Below are 20507 nucleotides of genomic sequence, written 5' to 3'. Positions count from 1 at the left end.
CTAGCCTGCGATATTAACAGGACATGCTGGAGAGACAGATTATGTCTCCCAGAAGCTGCCACTCCTCTGGAGCAAACTCCCAATTCATGTAAAGCAGAGCTCCTCAATTTTACCCTATTAAGTGTAACCTGGACATTTGCATGAGAAACTGTAAATTTACTCTGGTGTTTCATGTATGTCCCTCTTAGGGGCAGCCAGTGCTTAACTTAGATTCATGCTCATAGATTATATATCTTGATCCGTAAGTGAACAAGGGTATAACATGGCTAGGCTTGTAGAGGCCTTAGGGTCAATAGCCTGGTAACCTTCTATGATTAGTTAACATTAATAAAATGATGCTGTAAAGGCCCCGGGGCCATTAGCCTAGTACACACCTGTGAACCTATGATAAACGGGAAGTTGAACACCAGAGAGCATACCTCTCAACTTCTTAGTGTAAGATATCTGGACAAAGTTAAAAATAATGGGGAGACAAAGCCCCAAATGACTAAAAATCTTAAATATTGCTCATATAAACTTAGAAATTGCTAGAATAACAGGCCTTGCATCAACTTGCATTTTCTGAAGACTATGAAACTCAGTTGTCTGTCATAATTTTGTGAGCTTAGCCATCAGTTATTTGCCCCAAAACTGAAAATTTTATGAGGAACTGACCAAAAATATGAGCCAAAAATCTGGACATTTTGAAAAATATGGACAGCTGAGATGTATGCCAGAGAGTGCCTTTGGTGATAGTGAGGCTAGATGCAGAGAAGGGTCTATATCAGCATTTTGAAAATGTAATAAGTCGAATCATTAAATGTCGAACTGAAATGATCGACCTATTACATTTTCGAATGCCGATAAAAAAGTAACCCCCCCCCCAAAAAAAAAAACCTAAAGGGTGTAGGCCTGCTGTGCCCCCCCATACCCCCCGCTACTTAAATATACCAACTCCGAGACCGCACTACATTGAGGTAAATGGAAATCTCCCCTTACGGAGATTTCCATTTACCCGTTAGATGTTCTGCCCTTTCGGCATTCTCGATGCGACAATATCAAATCCGATATTGTCAACATTTGAGATGCTGATAGGGACCCGCAGAGAAAAGATGGTGTCTGCTGAGACTAAATGAGTAAACCAATGGCAAGAATTGGTTTTCCAAAAGAATTGATTTACTTAATATTGACAATCTGAGATCTAGAAGTAAAAGTTGATGTCCTTCTATTCATATGATGCAGTATTCATAACATGAGGGAGTCCGCCACTGGCTGACTCATACATCCGGCCAGTATATAAAAGTCTAGGGATACTGTGAGGTATGTGCGATGTCGCACAGAAGCAAAACGTGCTTTGGTCATAAAGTGAAGTTGGGTATAACGCGGATGTTAGCATGTACTAGACCTCAGAACTTTTCTGCCACCTGTCTGATTGTCTGCTCCAGTCATCGCTCATCAGACAAGTTGCGAACCTTGGTTCAGATAAGTGCTCCATTGTGTTTTTTTCATTACTATCTTTAGCTGCTGTGTGCTTTTGTGATTACATGTCTTCTAGGAAGGGCAAGTGTCAGTGTGGAAGGCAGATTCCACGTAAGGACTCACACGATCTTTGTTTATTTTGCCTAGGCCCTGACCACAACCACACTACCTGTTCTATATACAAGGCTTTTGTCCCCAAGACGCTACGTAGTTCTTCACTTCCCTAAATTTATACCTAGAAAATCTGCACCTAAAATGTCTCACTCGGACCCTTCAGGTTAGCCTCATGCTAGGAAGGCCAAGAAATCTAGACCTAATTTACCTGTTGCTCCCTCTGTTCTGCTAATGTTTGCCCGGAGACCGCTCCAGAGTCGGTAGACACTCCTTTAATGAGTACGAGTGTGGAGGCCATGAAGGACCCTACCAGCACATCCTTGAGGGAAATGCAGGCATCCGACTCGGGCGTAGGGGGCGGGACCATGGTTCGTTGTGACTGAAGGCCCACGTGGCATAACTCATATCACTGTGTGGGAGGATGTTCCTACCAACATTGTAGAGTGTAGGCCGATGTCAGGCCCGTCTACCTTCCAGCAAGTGGAGGTTCCCAAAAAGAAAAAAAAATAAAACAAAACATGTTTCCTCTTCTCCTCAGTAACAACCACCAGATTGGCAGGCCTTTTCCCAAGGCCTTTTCAGTGCCTTTATGGCCCTGAGACTGTCCTCAGCTTTCTGTCTCCCTTCTCCCTCCATTCCTCCCTCTACTGCACAAAAGAGGAGTTTTTCTCAGATGATGAGAATTCCTCAGGGGAAGAATCTTTGGCTTATTCATCCCAAATTTCTTCCCCTTTGGGTTATGCCTCCCTAGAAGAAGAATCTAATGCCACTGATTCCCCTGGGGAGGATACCTTATTTGAGGAAACCATTCTTAAGATGAGGGAGTTTTTCAAATGGGATTATTGTCAGGTGTCAGACATCCAAAAAAGGTACTATGACCTGCTACAGATGGATTCCCCTTCCCCATCTGCCATCCCTCCTCTTTTGCCAGCCTTCCTGGATGCCCTTGCTGCTGCTTCTAAGTGCCCAGGTAGATTTTTATAAAGTGAAGGAGGACTCCAAATTCCTTTTCAAGTGTCCCTCTGCAGACCCTGCTACCATTTCAGTATCTGCAGAACAGGCCACCAAGATGCTACATTCCACTTCCCTGCTCCTCTCAGATAAGGAGAGCAAAGTCATGGAGAGAATAGGAGAAAAGGTTTATATTTCAGCTACTGTGGCTTTCAGGGCCATTAACTTACCAGACCCATATTGCTAGATATTCCTTGGCCATTTTTTCGGATGCTGGCAAACTACTATCTGAGCTTCCTGACTCTCCAATTGGCCAGGCTTTCCTCCATCCTTAACTCCTCAGTTCAGTTTGCATGGCATTCCATAAACTGTAGCTATGATGCCATGGATGCATCAGTTAGAGTGGCTGCATCTGGGTCAATCCTAAGGAAGTATCCTTGGTTCAGGCTCCAACCTTTGCCTCATGACATTAAGGCAAAAATTATGAATGCCCCCTGGACAACAAGGCATTATTTGGCACCTCTTCTGCAAAAGTCTCTGCAGGAGTAGAGCAAGGAGCTGCAAGACCTAAAACATATTTTTGTTTCTACGGTGCCCTGGTTTCAGAGGAATTACCCTACCAAGACCACCTTTGTAAGAAAGTCTGCCAGGCCCTAATCTTCCAAAGGTGCTAGGAGATGCTAGGTAACAATTTTCCTCTAAATCTACATCCTCTACTCCCACATGAAACAACCCTTTCAGGCTAAGCCAGGTACTCTGTGACTACCCCCTCCCGGACCACTAACACTTCTGTCCCTTTGCCTCTCTCTTTCTCTCTCTGCTTGGAAACAGATAACTCAGGACTCTTGGCTCCTATCCATCATCCTGCAAGGATACTTTATGGTATGGAAAACTCCTCTCCCCTTCAGGGGTATTCCACAACCTCCAAAAGAACAACTGGAACTCTTTTCTCAGTCATTTCCAACCTCCTTTCTCAAGGCACCATTCAGTTAGTGCCTCCCTTCCAAGTAGGAAAAGGTTTCTACTCCACAATGTTCCTGGTACCCAGGAAGGATGGTCCTTGAAGACCCATTCTAGACTAATCCCATCTAAATTCCTTTCTGAAGGCCCCCATCTTTCGTATGTTAACCTTACTCACCCTTCTTCCTCTCATCCTTCCTCAGGGCTTTATGGTGTCATTGGACATCAAGGATGCCTATCTTCATATTCCCATTATCTTCAGTTCAGGAATTATTTTTCTGTGCCATTGCTTCCTACATTTTTAGTTCTGTGCCTTGCCCTCTGAATTGTCTATGACCTCGAGGGTTTTCACAAAATGCTTAGCTCCTGTCATAGCCTTCTGTAGGCTACAGGGTATACAGATCTTTCCATAAATAGACCTTCTCTAGGCTCAGACTCCAGACATCCTTCAGGAAAACCTCTTCTTCACAATGTCACTATTGGAGAATCTAGGGTTCACAATCAGTTACCAGAAATCAACTCTGGTTCCTTCCCAAGACCACATCTTCCTTGGCTGCAGGATCCAATCAGTCAAGATGCTGGCTTTGTTACTTCCAGAAAAGGTCCTGTCCCTCACCTCCTACTTCTAGGACCTCTTGCTTCTCCAATTCCTGACTGCCAGGGAGTTTCTTCATCTCTTGGGGTTCATGGCATCCACTATTCCCATGCTTCCTTTAGCCAAGTTACACATGAGGAAATTCCAGTAGTTCTTGAGAATAGTATGGGTAGAACACTCCCATTCTCTGGAGTTTATCCCACTCCTGTCTTGCCTGAAAAAGGAGTTACGCTGGTGGATGCAACAGGTTTCAAGGAATCCAGGATTACCCTTGCAACCACCTCTTCCCACTCAGGAGCTGTACATGGATACTTCAGATATGGGATGGGAAGCAACCCTGGACTCAGGGAGAGTCAGAGATGTCTGGTCTCCAGCCCAGAAAAGGGAGTACATCAATATAAAGGAGATGAGGGCACTAATCTTTACTCTACAAATCTTCAAACCTCTTCTTTCCCCGGGATTTTCAGAGGGTTTACAGACAATACCATGGCCATCTACTATGTCAGGAAACAGGGAGGGACAAGTCCTACCTCCTGTGCAGACTGGCTTTACAGGCCTGGGAGTTAGCTGCCCAGAGTCAACTCTCCCTCCAGGCAGTTTACATACCCTCAACTCAGAATGTTGTGGCAGACACACTGAGCAGGTCTATGACTCACTCCCACAAATGGATGTTACACAGGGATGTGTTTCTGGACATGATATATTGATGGGGTATACCTCAGGTAGATCACTTTGCCTCCCCCATGAACTTCCCAAGTTTTGTGCCAGGATCCCAGATCTCTTGGCATGGAAGGTGGACATAGTCTTTCTCTTGGAAGGGGATGTTTCTGCATGCATTCCCCCCTTCCCACTTCTACAAAAGGTCCTGTTGAAAATCCAGCAGGAGCAATCAAAAATCTTGCTGGTGACTCTCTTTTGGCCAAGACAGCAGTGGTTCCCCCTTCTTCTGCATTTAGCCAAGGGCAATCACCGCAAGTTAGCCCACAAAATGGAGTTACTGACACAGGACAAGGGAAATTTATTACACCCACAGATGTCAACTCTACAACTGACCTTGTGGGTGATATAGGGCTTTGATTCCCTTCAGACACCTTTTTTTCTGAGGACAATGCTACAAGTTCTGCAGGAGGCCAGAAAACAAGATTTTCCATCTGGTGTCTTACAAAGGATTTACAACCAGTGCTAGTGGATCTTCAGTGGTCCTGTCCTACCTGTGTGATTTACTGAAGAGTGGGCTGCCATACTCCTCAGTAAAAGCTAATCTTTCTGCTATCTCTGCATGTCTGCCTATGTCCTCCCCTTTAGCTTCCAGGGTGGAAGTTAAACTTTTTTTTTAAAAGGCATCCTTCACATCAGACTACCAAGGAAACCAGTTCCTCCTTCTTGGGATCTCAACTTTGTCTTGGAAAAACTTACCCTGGCCCCTTTTGAGCCAGCAAGTTCTGCTTCTCTGCGACACTGCACCTTGAAAACAGTCCTTCTCATGGCCATTACTTCTTCCAGAAGGATATCTTAGTTACAGGTGCTGATGTCTTCCTCCCCTTCACAGTTTTTCACAGGGATACGGTTTCTTTATACACTAACCCTTACTTTATGCCCAAGGAGGTTAATGAGTTAGCACTCAATCAGTCCATCAATCTTCCAACCTTTTCCATTTTTCTCAGTCCTCTAGTGAGAGGATCCTACACAACTTAGATGTCCACAGGCAACTCAAATATTATGTGGATAAAACCAGACCAATTCGGAAGTCTGACCTCCTGTTTGTTTTCCGTCACCCAAGGGCCCTGGGCCAACCTGTTTCCAAACAGACTGTTTCCACTTGGATTTCCAAAACTGTTTCCTTCTGTTATGTGGCTCATGGGAAGAATCTCCCCTCACCTATTAGGGCACATTCCACTAGAGCTGGGTCTTCCTCTGATGCCTTCTTTAAAGGGTTAGACACTTCCTGTATCAGGAAAAGAGTCTTAGGGATACATGGAGATTGCTACCCTTGGATGCAGGTATTAAAAGATGATGTAAATAAACAGAGAATGATAAATACATATAGAACAGAAGAAAGTATTTGATAACAAGGCAGGTAAAAGATGGAAGAAGGGAGATTCTGTCAATGGTTATACCTGCAGTCAGTGGCAGGGCAGATAGACAAAAAGGTGAGAAATAAATGAAGATTAAATAAAGAAAAAAAGTACTGAAATCAGATTGCTCCAGCAGGAAAAATAAGAGAATAGAAAAGAGCCAAATAACTCTTTGATACACACCCAAGAGACATCATACTGCCAGTGTTTAATAAAAGAATTAAAGCAAAGGGAATGGGAGAAAGAGAGAAGCACAAACTGACATACCAGATCTAGTAAACTTCTGTGTAGAGCTGACAACAAACGTAGCACTCAACAGAGGAATAGCAAACAGGGCACATAAAACACTTCAACTACAATCTGGCATACCCCATTCATTCCTGGGCACTCCGGTAGTTTCCCCCAGCAAGGGTTGCTGTCCAGAAGGGCTATCATTCAGGCAGACATAAGGATGCTCTGTGCCCTCACTAGCATCTTGGCATTAAGTGTTTTTGTAATAGCCTAACTGTACCTTTGGGCACAGAGGACATGCAGTCTGCCCTCCCCATATGATTGCATACTTCTCCATACCCACATGAGAAAACTGAAGAAAAAAATGACCACATTTAGCAAATAATTACATACTTTCAGAAAATTGACTCTGCATTGTTGGCAGCAAGGCCATGCCAGATGTAATGCTGCTGACTTTTCTACATTATCCAGATGACCTTCCACTAGCGGTGTACTCCAGGGTTCAATCCTTGGGGCACACCTCTTTGGCATTTACTTCATAGAGGCCAAAGCTACTGTTAAGGGTTAATGGCTGACCAAGTTTGCAAATGACTGTAAATTTGGTGGCTTCATAAACTTCCCAGAGGACACCAAGATCTGCATGTATGGCTTTTCCCAACCCAATAGCTGATGTCAAAACAATGAACTAAAACTAAATGCCAGGAAATATATGAAAGTGCCCTTTGGTAAGCAAGACGGCTGTTGTAACAGTTGCATTAACAACATATCCCTAAAAAAATAAATGTAAAAGTTAGGGACCTCGGAACCTATGTAGACAATGAACTCTCTGATTGCCATGTATCTGCTATTGTAAGAAAATGCTTTTTCATTGCAGAGCTTATTACTAAGGTTAGGGCATCCAGGTCCAGAGATGTGATCATTTGACTGTATTCTGCACTTATCAGTCAAATCAGTTAGTGTAATACTTCATTCAGTAGGTACCTGTCCAAACATTTGGTACAACTCAAATGCCCAGAACTCTTTCATACTAAATCTTAAAACTATGTAGACCCTCTTAAAGTCTTGTTCCTTCTCTTGGTGTCATACAGGCTACTCAGGGCAATCTCTGCCTCACCAGGCCCTATCTTGTCAGATCTACTGCACATTCACAAGTCCATTGGGGATATAAAAATCTGCTCAGATTTAAATCTCTTTTTTGACATAAATAAACACAAATCACATCACTCTGTATGGCTTTACCCAACTCATCCAGGAGCCTACTAGAGTAAACAAAAAATACCACAAAAAACAGTCTTGGACAGTAGTGAACTGCTCCAAACAAAAATATCACACCGGATGTCTATGAGACAGCCTAAGTGACCACCTCCCCACATTCTTACTATGCAAATGCACCAACCTCAATAAACCTACAATTTTTAGACTTGTTAGAGATGACAGTAAACTGAATATACAAGAATTTAATCACATCTTAAAACACTGTAAATGGGACCCACTACTAACATTAAGCTTAGACCAAGCCATGGACCACTTTAACAACACTTTCATTACAGTCCTAAATTCAATCTCACCAGTAAGAAAAATCAAAGTGAAATCAAACTACACACCATGGCTAAGTAGGGACACACGTGCCCTACTAAAAACTGGAGATAAGTCATGGAAAGCATGGAAAAGAGATCACACAAACCTATCCAAACAAAACTACCATAAGAAGCCAAGCAAAAAAAACCAAATTGGATAAACAAAACTAGTTTCTTAATATCCAAAACAAACACTCGAGACCACCAAAAATCTGGCATTCCATTAACTCCCTACTTAACCCAGGTAAAACATCCACCCCTACTCCCACCACCAACAATGACACTAAAGACATTGCCTCCCAATTCAACCACCACTTTACTGAAACCATCCTATCCTTATCTTCTCAACTCACCAAAACCAAGCTCTCTTACGCCCCCAACAAACCCCTCAACAATATCCCCTTCTTCACTCTCTCCTGTCCCTACCACTACAATTAAAAAACTGCTACAAAAACTTAAACCTACCACCCTTGCTGCAGATAACTTACCAGCAAACTTCCTAAAAATAGCAGCTGACTCCCTAGCTTACCCTGTTTCTATCCTTATTTTACTGTTCCATTCAGGAATCCTACATCCCACAGCTATGGAAAATATCATATGTCATCCCTCTTCATAAAGGTGGAAGCTCCTACGATATCACTAACTACCGACCCATAACCATCCTACCCCCCTTATCTGAAATACTAGAAAGGTGTATATACTCTCAAGTTATGAAATTCCTAAACTCTAACAATCTCCTCTCGCCCACTCAACATGACTTCAGACAATACCATAGCACAACTACTGCTCTCCTCTCTTCACCAATACAGTTGACCATCACAGAAGCGATAACTTCGTATCAGCGATATTCTTAGACCTACATAAGGCATTTGATATGGTGTCACACACCATTCTACTAGACTCCATGGCCTCCCTATCCTTTGCCCCTTCCACTATAACCTGGTTTAAAAGCTACCTATCAGACAAGCAACAAACTGTCCAATGGCTAAACAAACTGTCTCCACTACTTCCACCTACTATAGGAGTCCCACAAGGTTCAATATTAGGACCACTACTCTTCTCCATATTTACCAACAACCTTCATACCTCCACCCAACATGCCACACTAATACAATATGCAGATGACTCAACTCTGATCTGCTCTGCACCATCACTGACTACCCTACAAAAACTCACTCGGGAATCCTTCACCTCAGTGGAAAACTGGATTACCCAGATCCAACTCATCCTCAATCCCAACAAGACCAAATTACTTATATTCATTCCCAACATAACTAAATCCACTCATCAACCTTTCACTATCACATCCAAAAATGGTACTAACATCTCCCCCACTGATCACACCTAACTCCTAGACATAGAAATTGACAATAAACTACTATTTGATGTCCACATATCACAAACAATCAAAAAGGTTAACAAAAAATGGATAAACTATACAGACAGAAAATTCCTATCTAATCAGGCACGTATTACACTAGCCCAAACACACCTACTGTCCACCCTTATGTATGCTGCTCCAATCCTTACCCACACAAGAAAACAAGACCTTGAAAGGCTTGAATCATGCTACAATAAAATTGCCAGATTTGCTAGTAACTCCACCTTCAAAACCGATCACTGTCAAGCATTACACAAGCTTAAATGGTTAGAATTTCCTCAACTACTTAACTATCACCAATTAGTACTAGCCTACAATATTCTGAATTATCTTAACTAAACCCCGTCCCTAAAACAACTCCTAATCCAGTATGTATCAAATCGCCCTCTCCGCTCTTCTGAAAAAACTCTCCTCTGCATCTTCTCAGCCAATAACTCTGCAGGTAAAGCTCTGTTCTCCCACAATATAGTCAGAAACTGGAACAACCTTCCCCCTACTCTAACCTCCGCTCCTTCAACTACTCTGTTTAAAAAATTTCTCAAGCACACCTAGTGAATTCTTGGCTATGCCCATGCATCACATAAACCCCCCTACCGCATATCATGTCAATCTTCCAGCTACTGACATAAAATTCTGCTGGTATGCATAAACTCAGGAATCCCTACCACTAACCTGAAAATTTAATTTTTGTAATAATTTTGACTTTACATTTCCTACTTTTTGTATAAAAGTGCTTGTGACTCATATTTCCTATATGTAACTTGTACTACATGTTTTGATTATTATTTGTAACTTGTATGGAGCTTTTCTCCCCGTGCCGCCGCTGTAAATGGACATGTCTCCAGTCGGACTATCCCGGTAAACAAATGTAAAATAAAATAAATTGTATCACAGAGATTGCAACTACTTTGGGATCATCTTCCTCTCCACATAAAGCCAAGTACTTCTCTTACACTATACAAATGTAATCTGAACGAATGGATACAACCACAATTTCACCACTGGTTTGGTAACCTTGTCACCCATGGATAGGGAAAACATGTAAATGTTCTGTTCATCTCTGGATTATTCGTTCTTAAAACATAAGTGCTAAAAACTTCATGGGAATGTATGGCTAGGCTTCTAAAGATCCTCATACATCATTAGCCTAATAAATACCTATGAAGAATTCTTTGCCTTTTTCTGCAGTTCCAGAATAGTATCAGATTGAGTTGATAGGATCTCTTTCATTTCTTGCAGATGTTCATCGTGTTTCACTGTTGCAGTCATTACTCTTGGGTTATCCTGCTGGCAGGATACCCTCAGTCGGCCAGAATTCCAAAGTCTAGGTCCAGCGTCAGTTGCTGTCGCCTCTTCCCTAACGTCAGTGCGCCAGGGGTATAAAAGATGCAGCCGACGCCATTTTCTCCAGTCTTTCTTGCCGCATGGTGCGCGAAGCAAAAGCAGTTCGCAAGTGCCGGTCGGCCGACTCCTAAGATTTTCAAATCCGAATTTCAGAACCGAAGTCTTCATTAAAGCTAAGTACCCCATTGGGGAAACTTTTTTCTTGCTCCAGACCGATGTCAGAAAAAGTTAACAATTGTATTTCTTATGGGAAGCAAATACCTCATAAGGATTTTCACTCTTGCTATATTCCTTGCCTAGGCCCTGATCACCACGTTGCTAGCTGTCGGTTTTGTGCTAGATTTAACCAACGCACTGTCAAGCATCGGTTCGATTTTGCATTTCATTACTTTGGCCGAAGATTTAATTATATAATGCCATTGGACCAGCCAACAACCGGAGTTTACAAAAAACGCAAGGACAAGGAAAAGGATAGGCATCCGAGGTTCAAAACCGATGACGAAGCCTCTGCTAGGCCAGTCGCCGGTTCTCAGTGAGGCACTTTCGCAGCCCCTGGCACCCACTACCTCAGAGCCACAGGCTGCTTCCGACTCCCACGTGGAGCCGACTGGGCCTCTGGAAACTCAAGGTATTCGACACTCAGAAATAATTCCCTCAGATGGGCCCGGAGCTGCTGAGCAGGCATTGGCTTCTGAGGGTGTCTTTAGACCTACACAACTATATATTAAGCCATCTTCAGCTTCAAAGACTAAAGCAGCTCTAAAGACAAAAAAACAAGTACAGCATTTTCCTTCTCAGACTTCCATGCCTAAAAAACAGATGCTCAAAATGGCCGAAGACCTAATTAGTTAGATCAGGGGCTCCCATCCCCTTCCTGATAAGAGGTCTAGGCAAGAGACAGAGTATGATTCTTCTGATCAGGTTTCTATTTCCTCTGATTCCAACAGGATTACTCCATGCTTCCCTATGAGAATTATGATGCTGAAGAATCCATTCCTTCAGCCTCTCCTCCTGAGGATTATTCTTTTTAGGGAAACCCTGCATACCATGAGGGAGCATTTCCACTGGGAGAGCCAAGATTGTTCTGAATCTAAGAAAAGGCTCAGAGACTTTCTGCTACTTCCTCAGCACAGACCCCTTGCTGTCCACCTGTCCTGGACATTGTAGATGATGTATTTTCAGAGTCCGGCCTGTCCCCTGACTCTTTACCCCCTGCACCTGATAAGCCAGACAGATACTACAGGGTCCCGGATTCTCATAAATTCCTATAAAAAAATCCTGCTGCTGACCCAGAAACTATATCTTAGGGTCCCAAAGGGGGTTAAAGCTTCCACTGCAAAAAACCCTGTCCCCTCTGATAGGGATTCTAGGGCTCTAGACAGATGGGGGGAAAAAGTCTAAACTTCTACTACCCTGGCTGTAAGGGCGTTAAATTGTCAGTTTCATATGCTTAAATATCAGCAATATTTAATGTCACTGCTTAAAACAGAAAATGTTGACAAATACTGAATGTTCTGAGAACAAGGAATTGCAGGATTTATTGCATGCAGCTGAACAAGTGGGAAAGCATACTTTGCAATGTGGTTATGATTCACTGGAAGCCTCTTGCAGGGCCACTGTTACAGGTTCTGTTATTAGGAGGCATGCTTGGTTAAAGGAACAGAATCTACCTGATCATGTTAAAGCAAAATTATTAGATGCACCATTACAGCAGGATACTTTGTTTGGTACTAAAGCAGAAGAGGTGTTGAAGAAAATGTAGAATAAAGCAAAATCCATGCAGACAGTCAAGGATTTCTTACAGGTACAGCCACCCAGGTTTAGCAGGAACTGGCCCTCTAAAAATTGGTCCTTTCCAGTTTCAGACAGACCACAAAGAGGCAGATACAGGCATCCCAGAGGCAGATCTCAGCCCCAAGGCTCATACAGGCCTAAACAATGGGGTGCTCCTACCTCCAAAAGCGGAGAAGACAAATCACAACCTTACAGGAAACCATTCCAATGACGTTCCTCTACCAGATCCAAGCACTTTTCTTTTGGCAGCCGCCTTGGGGGGAAAACTAGCACTTTTTTCATCAAATTGGCAAATGGTTACCCAAGACAAATGGGTCCTGAACATAGTGTCCCAAGGCTACAGGTTCCATTTTCACACCCTACCAAGGTCAAAAGGTATGCCAGACCTGCCACACAATCAATGGGCAGAGGCACAAAAACAAATTACAGCCCTGATGGACATGAGGGCCATTCAGCAAGTACCACAACAAGAGCAGGGGCAAGGATTTTACTCCAGACTCTTTCTAGTACCCAGAAAGGACAAAACCTGGAGACCAATACTGGACCTGTCTATTCTAAATACGTTTCTGGAAGTTCCAAAATTCAAGATGTTGACTCTACAGCAGCTACTGCCCATGCTGGGCAACAAGACTTGGCTCGTAACCTTGGACCTAAAAGAGGCATACCTGCATGTCCCAATCAAACAATCTTGCAGAATATACCTCAAATTCATAGCTGGCTCAATGCATTACCAATTCTCTGCACTGGCCTTTGGCTTATCTACTGCGCCCAGGGTCTTCACAAAATGCCTGGCACCAGTAATTGCATTTTGCAGACAAAAAGGAATTCAAATATATCCCTACTTGGACGACTGCCTAATTCAAGCAGAGAACAAAGACATTCTTCTAAAGCATCTGGCGTTTGTAAAGAGATTACTAATTGGCCTAGGGTACACATTAAACGAAAAGAAATCAAAACTATTGCTCTCTCAAGAGATAATATTCCTGGGTGCAAGCTTAAACACAACTGCCCAGATGGCTTATCTCACGCCAGACAAACAAAAGCAACTGACTACTTACTTCAAGAAATTGGCAACAAAAACCCACTTATCTGCAAGGAAAATCCTGCAGGCCTTGGGTTTCATGGCATCTTGCATTCTACTAATTCCATATGCCAGACTGCATATGAGGAAACTACAATGGTATCTAAAAAGTGTTTGGATTCAGCATTGCCACAGCCTGGAGACAGTAATTGCACTCATTCCCTGCCTGCAACAGGAGTTTTGATGGTGGGCAGAAGCCTGTCACCACAACAAGGGTCTGCCATTCAGATTACCCACAGCCAGACAGACACTGACAACGGATGCATCAGACTATGCCTGGGGAGCCCATATGGCAGGAAAATGTATTCAAGGCACATGGCCTGCAAACCAGATGCATCTTCACATCAATCAAAAAGAGATGCTAGCTGATCAAAATGCCCTGACAGCTTTCAAGGACCTGCTTCATCCAGAACAGTTACTGATAAAGACAGACAACGCTACGGTCATGTGATACATAAACAAGCAGGGAGGTACACATTCCTACCCCCTCTGCAGACAAGCAATGACCTTATGGGACACAGCATTGGCTTTTCAAGTTCATCTGCAAGCACAATTCCTGCCAGGAAAAACAAATACCCTGGCAGACGAACTAAGCAGAAACCTCATGGATCCCCACGAATGGAAAGTGGATCCACAAGTCTTCAGCATGATGATAAGGAAATGGGGATGCCCAGACATAGATCTATTTGCCTTCCCTCACAACTGCCAATTGCAGAGATTTTGCACAAGGATTTATCATAAGCAAGCATGGAAAGTGGACGCCCTATCCTTAGCTGGAAAAGTCTAATGGTATATGTTTTTCCCCCACTGCCTCTCCTTCCCAGGGTACTCCTAAAGGTCAGCGAAGAGAAGCCAAAAATTATACTGATTGCACCAGACTGGCCACGCCAGCACTGGTACCCAGTTCTAAAGAGCTTGTCACAAGGTCCAGCATGGATATTGCCTTAGACTTCTCACTTACTGACCCAACAAAACAATCAGATCCTGCACAGCCAACTCAGAACCTTAAATCTGGCAGCATGGCAGATAATGTAGCCATTCAGAACACTCCTCTTTCAAACAAGTTATGGAGGTTATTTTGGAGGCCAGGAGGCCCAGTACCAGAAAATCTTATGCAGAAAAATGGAAGAGATTCTGTGCTTGGAACCAGGAACAAGGCATTGACACATGTGTACCAAATATCCCTCAGATTTTACAATACTTAACTGAGATGCTGACCAAAGGTCTTTTTTTCTCATCAATTAAAATTCATGCCTCTGCCATTTCAGCCCATTACAGTACGGAACCACCTATCTTTTCTCATCCTTTAATAAGGCAGTATCTCAGAGGGGACAAAAACATTAGGCCTCCAAGGAGAGCACCAATTCCGGCTTGGGACCTCAATTATGTTTTGGAAAAACTCACTCTGCCTCCTTTCGAGCCAGCATCAACAGCAGATATAAAATTCTTATCCTGGAAAACAGCTCTGCTCCTAACAATAACCTCTGCAAGGTGAGTCTCGGAGCTACAAGCACTCATGGCTGTGGAACCTTTCATCATTTTTCATCCAGACAGGGTTTCTCTGAGGACAAACCCTACATTTATGCCTAAGGTGGTGTCCAGTGTGGCCCTTAACCAAACCATTCACTTGCCTACCTTTTATCCAAATCCACAGAACAAGGGTGAGAAAATTCTACATTCTTTGGACATACACAGGCAGTTAGGCTTCTACTTGGACAGAACCAAAACTTTCAGAAAGACTGAGCAACTTTGTGTCATATGCTGCAGGATCACAAGGAAAGGCCATCGCAAAACAGACTATTTCTAAATGGATGGGCCATTGCATCTGTTTCTGCTATTTTCAACATGGCAAATCAGTGCCTAAGGGCATTAGGCCTCATTCCACCAGAGCAGCAGCCACTTCAGCAGCCTTTCTCAGAGGAGTACCAACCAAAGATATCTTAGAGGCTGCAACTTGGAGTTCAGTGCACACCTTCACAAAGCACTACCACTTACTTCTTTACTCTAAGTCCAGAGCAGGCTTTGCCACTGCAGTTCTGCAGGCCTCATAGCCTCTCCTAATCCTATTTAGCCCAGCCGCCCTTCCTCAGCTTTGGGATTCAACCCAAGAGTAATGACTACAACAGTGAAACATGATGAACATAGTACAGTTGTGTACCTACCATAAATGTAGATGTTAGAGTGTATTCACTGTTGCAGTCCAGGTTACCCACCCACCATCCCCCTTTTTCTTTGCTGGGACTTATCTGCACTTCTCTATCCTATACAACCTATTTGGTGTATTTGCTTGTAGATGAAGGAAATGTTATTTTTGTGCATGCATTTTTATTGGCATATTTTACAGCATACCAATTTGGGGGCACCTGACATCTGGGGCAAGAAAAACTGAAGAAAATAGCATCGGCTGCATCTTTTATACCCCTGGCACACTGACGTCAGGGAAGAGGCGACAGCAACCGATGCCGGACCTAAACTTTGGAATTCTGGCCGACTGAGGGTAGCCTGCCATCAGGATAACCCAAGAGTAATGATTGCAACAGTGAATACACTCTAACATCTACATTTATGGTAGGTACACAACTGTACTTTTTTATTGTTTGTGGTGAAGTCATTTGTGGTGATGTAATGCATGAGTAGAGCACATTTTATGAACTTGTGTACATCTGCTCGATCTTTTTCCAGTGGAACTGCTAGCTGCTGCTCTGACTTCTCCATTGTTTTTTCAGGTTCCTGCTTATTTTCCTTCGTCTTTCTTGCCCAGCTGGCTTTGTGAAGCAGTGCCACCTTTTTCTCCCTTCTGTATGGATTTTGTTTTCAGAGCAGCTCTTCTGAAGGACGTGCAGTTATAGTGATGCAGTAACATCTATGCCACACAAGTTTTTTTTTTTGCTACTACTTATTCAGTCGTCACTCTACCAGAAGTGCTTTCATTGTTTTTCTTGATTTGCATGAGTTGCATTCTCTCATTGGTTTGAAGTGACCTGGATGTCTGGGCATAGCTCATGTCTGTTCTCAAAAATCAGAGACAAAACCAAAGATAATGGGTTAATCAAATGGTGAATATTAGGGATACTTTTTAAATATTCTAACTTACTAAAAAAAAGTTAATACAACAAAGGATGTTGTATAAACATGCATTTTCTGAACAATAAGAACTGTGAAACCCTAATGTCTGGTATTATTGACAGGCTGTAATCCTTGCAGATTTACAAGAAAATCAGAATTTGAGGGATTAGGGAAACAGATGACGCAAAACAAAAAGCATTCTGAAATATCAGTAAGAATTGAAAGGTATGGTCTTGGGGATGTACACCCTTTCTCAGTGCTACGCATGAGGCTGTGATATGCAGTGGCATACAGTGCATGAAAACCTCTATGCAAGAGCTTCTGAGAAAAATATGCCTAATTGGACTGGAGAGAAAAATAAACTCGGTTGTCAGCCCACCAAGGAAGGTCTCCATGGGGATCAGCTGTAGAAGGTAAGAACATTTTTGTTTATTTATAGTATGTTCTGATATGGCTTTAGTTTTCATGGGACTGACTCCAGGTTTCTGAGAGCTAAAGTAAGTTGTGTAATGGTGCAATTACATAACATTTTCCCCAAATTCTTAGTTTCTTGGCTAATCTTTTACTTTGTATTTCTTGAGGATTGTAGAATATTAAGTTGTATGCATCTGAGTATGTTTAACTTGGCCATCAAAACATGTATCCATTTGAATGTTACATTGTATTTATCTGCTTCCTCAGCTCAGCAGGAAGATGATGAATTTGTGTGCCAGATTGTGTATGTCTTTTATCAAATGGTTTTCCACCAGGCTACCAGGGATGTCATCATCAAAGAAACACGTATCCTTTAAAGGTTATCGTAGCAAGCAACGCACATGACTTTTTAACATGCCTGAAATATATGTACTGAAAAAGAAATGCTGGCACATGGGGTAGTTCTCTGCAAAGATGCAAGCACAGGCTGGATTTTGATGGTGTGAGCCTCTTGCATGGGGTAAGATGGAATGGGGTCTGTGCTGTAAATTCATATGTACTACTAAAAAAAATCAAAACATTTGCTGATAAAAACTGTGATGTTATGTAACTCTGTTGTAATGGCTTTATCATATTGTCCATTTATTCATGGCTTCATATTTTGGAACCAACAGCTAAAATCTCAGTGTAAGCTACATTTTTCAGGAATGAATGCCGATGCATACATCCTGAAGTAGGATGTTTATATTTCATACTATTAAGTCTAGTTAGTGACACAAGTCATTTGCGCTAGTACCATGTCATAAGTACTTATTCCCATCCCAGGACTGTCAAGCGTATTTTAGAGGTCTTCTAAGTTGTTATCTTTTTGATTTGTAGGAGGAAATGGTTCCAGAGTTTTTATAGTGACTCTGAAGTACCACCCCCCTTACAGTTTTGTAACACCAAAAGTGGACCTTCCTGGTCATAAAGCTTTTATGTTACTGGGTCCTGTATGGCTTGATAGATCTTACATAAATGGCAAATTATTATAGGAGTAGTTTGGGTAGTCATCTAGTGCCCATAGCTATAAATATATATATATATATATATATATATATATATATATATATATATATATATATATATGTATATATACACATACACACACAATATTACATTATATAATCATATAGAACGTATATTTTCCACATCTATTTCTAGTGTATGAAAACTGATATGTTTAACATTGTTAAATATTTCTGATTTTTTTTACTGTGGATCGCATCTCTGTGATGAATAAAGGCTTGTTGCTTTGGAACACTACCTGGGTTTCATGATTTTTGAAGATTATTGTGACTGAGCTCATCAACGAAGTTTTAAGACCACAAGTTTCTCTGTTTTCTATGTATGTACTTCCAGTACTGTACCCCATTTGTTGTTTTTTTTCCTTAATTGTTGACTCAGAGGCTCCAGCCTATCTGATAGACTTGATGCATGACAAGAATGCTGAGATCCGTAAGGTGTGCGACAATACATTGGATATTATTGCGGTAAGTTGCTACTGTTGTAATACAAAAGATGTGCAGAAGTGCTTTTGGGTAATGCTACAAAGGTTTGAGTTATTAACCCTTCTTTCTTCATGGAAGTTAAGCATATTGTTGTGGTATAGTAATCCTTACTTTGACCAAACCCTTTTTTGTGATTAATTGGGATTTACTGATAAACATTTATTACTTTCCAGCCCAGTGGCATAGAGAGGTTAGGCTTTTCAAGTATTTCACTTTATGGACAGTCTAGCAACTGACTTTGGACGCCTCCTGCAATAGGTAACTGCAAAGATTACCTCTACTACAATATCTTCATCTGTCATTTCTATGCTGTGGGGGCCTGCATACAGCCCCAGCATTACTCACTTCTTTTCCACTACTTGCACAGTGCTATTGTTGTCCCCCCCTTTTTTTTTTGCTGCGGTTCAGCCATCAGCTGCCAGCCACCCCTCCTGTTGCCCTGGACCTCCCGTATTAGTACTTACCCCCACAGGTGGGATGCTGATAGAGAAAGGAGAAAGCTGCGTTATGCCAGCACTATGCTCTGGCTGGAGCCTTGCAGCATTGTGTGATGGGGAAAGTGGAAAAGTGTAGCTGGAGGTGGATAGCAGCCTGTTTCTATACCATCACATGTTCTGCTTGCACCAGTATTTTCTAAGGCCCTAATCATCCATTGTGCCATTACATTTGTAGGATGGTCAGGTAATGATTTATTGCCCCTGATGACATGCCCTTACTGAAACCTAAGGTGATCACACTTCTTTGGCCATTACATATGCCAGAACTTGAAAAATATCTGCACACATCAACACAATCTGCCCTCCAGGATAGGTTTTCCCACCCTCCCTGCCAGTTCCATCAGGCACCTGAGTGTCTTGCACTGTTCTACTATTTACTGTTAAAAAGGTCCTGCATTTAAACAAGCTGTAAACTTTATAGTGTTCCCATGGCTGGCATATCGCTATCTAGGGCTCATACAGCTACTGTTTTGTTTGCCTTTGCAAACAGCATGTTACTAAACATTGCTGTAAATGCAACTGAATTATCTCACTTCCCCTAATGTAGAGTAGGGAAAACATGAGACTTTCCTCACTTCTCTTAAGATGACAGCAGCTTAGGGTGCCCAGTGTAGGTGTGTCCCTTATGTGATCCCTGATGGTGTGTTAGATTTTTGAGAGACGGTGAATTTGATTATATGTTTTGGTCTTCAACCTACAAGCAAATGTACCCACATGGTGACTTTGTGTCCCTTACATGTTACCAGCTCCCCTTCGAGTAAAAAGGGTTTGATGTCATCCACATCTCTCATCAGCAGATAAGACTGCAAGAGCTCACCCTCAACAGCCACCTTGGGGAGTGTTTCTCCAGATGTCTTTGCCTTCTCCCCAACAGCTGAGCTTCCAGAACATGCTAACTCACACAGCCTGTACCTGTAGAGCAGTCTTTAAAGTCCCACATTGTGTTTTTTGTGGTTACAGACCATGACTCCCATGAAATCATGTGCTCAGCTTGACCTTGGTGTGTTGGGTCTTCCTGCATTAGGAGGAGTCACAAAAAGGCCCAAGCATTGGGTTTTCACCGGTATTCCTTCTTAGTGATACAAGAGTGCCTCTCATTGAATATGGTATGACACTATCAGCTGCTTCTCCCAGTGTCAGTGTAGTCCCATCCAGTTTCTAGCACTTGTCTTTCATTATCTTAAACCCATCTACATCAGATGAGTTCAGTTCTGCTTGGAGCTAGGGTTTTGGAGGTCTTCCTTTTTTACTTTCTTTGTCTTTTGCAGAATGAATAGTCCATCTCAGAGTTGGTTACAGACATTGATTCCCGTCCTCTCTTCAGCTGCCTGTCATCCAGATAATGTCCAACTTTGGAGACTGACATGCAGATGAATCCTTTCATTCACTGGTCTTTACTACTCATCTTTCCTGAGAAAC

The 20507-nt window shown here is 42.5% G+C and overlaps 1 protein-coding gene across 1 annotated transcript in view; it reads left to right on the top strand.

The window, feature by feature from the left end:
- The window catches only part of KIFAP3 (kinesin associated protein 3), a gene marked incomplete in the record, with an annotated part of 1467647 nt that overhangs the window by 944977 nt on the left and 502163 nt on the right, over positions 1–20507 (top strand). Inside the window, 2 exon segments of the mRNA XM_044085270.1 lie at positions 17309–17407; positions 18488–18573. Of these exon segments, the coding sequence (XP_043941205.1) occupies positions 17309–17407; positions 18488–18573 (185 nt within the window).

The sequence above is a fragment of the Protopterus annectens genome, chromosome 10.part0, assembly GCF_019279795.1.
Source record: "Protopterus annectens isolate FY-2018-M chromosome 10.part0, PAN1.0, whole genome shotgun sequence".
Lineage (NCBI taxonomy): Eukaryota > Metazoa > Chordata > Ceratodontiformes > Protopteridae > Protopterus > Protopterus annectens.
This window is presented reverse-complemented; position numbering and strand designations above follow the sequence as displayed.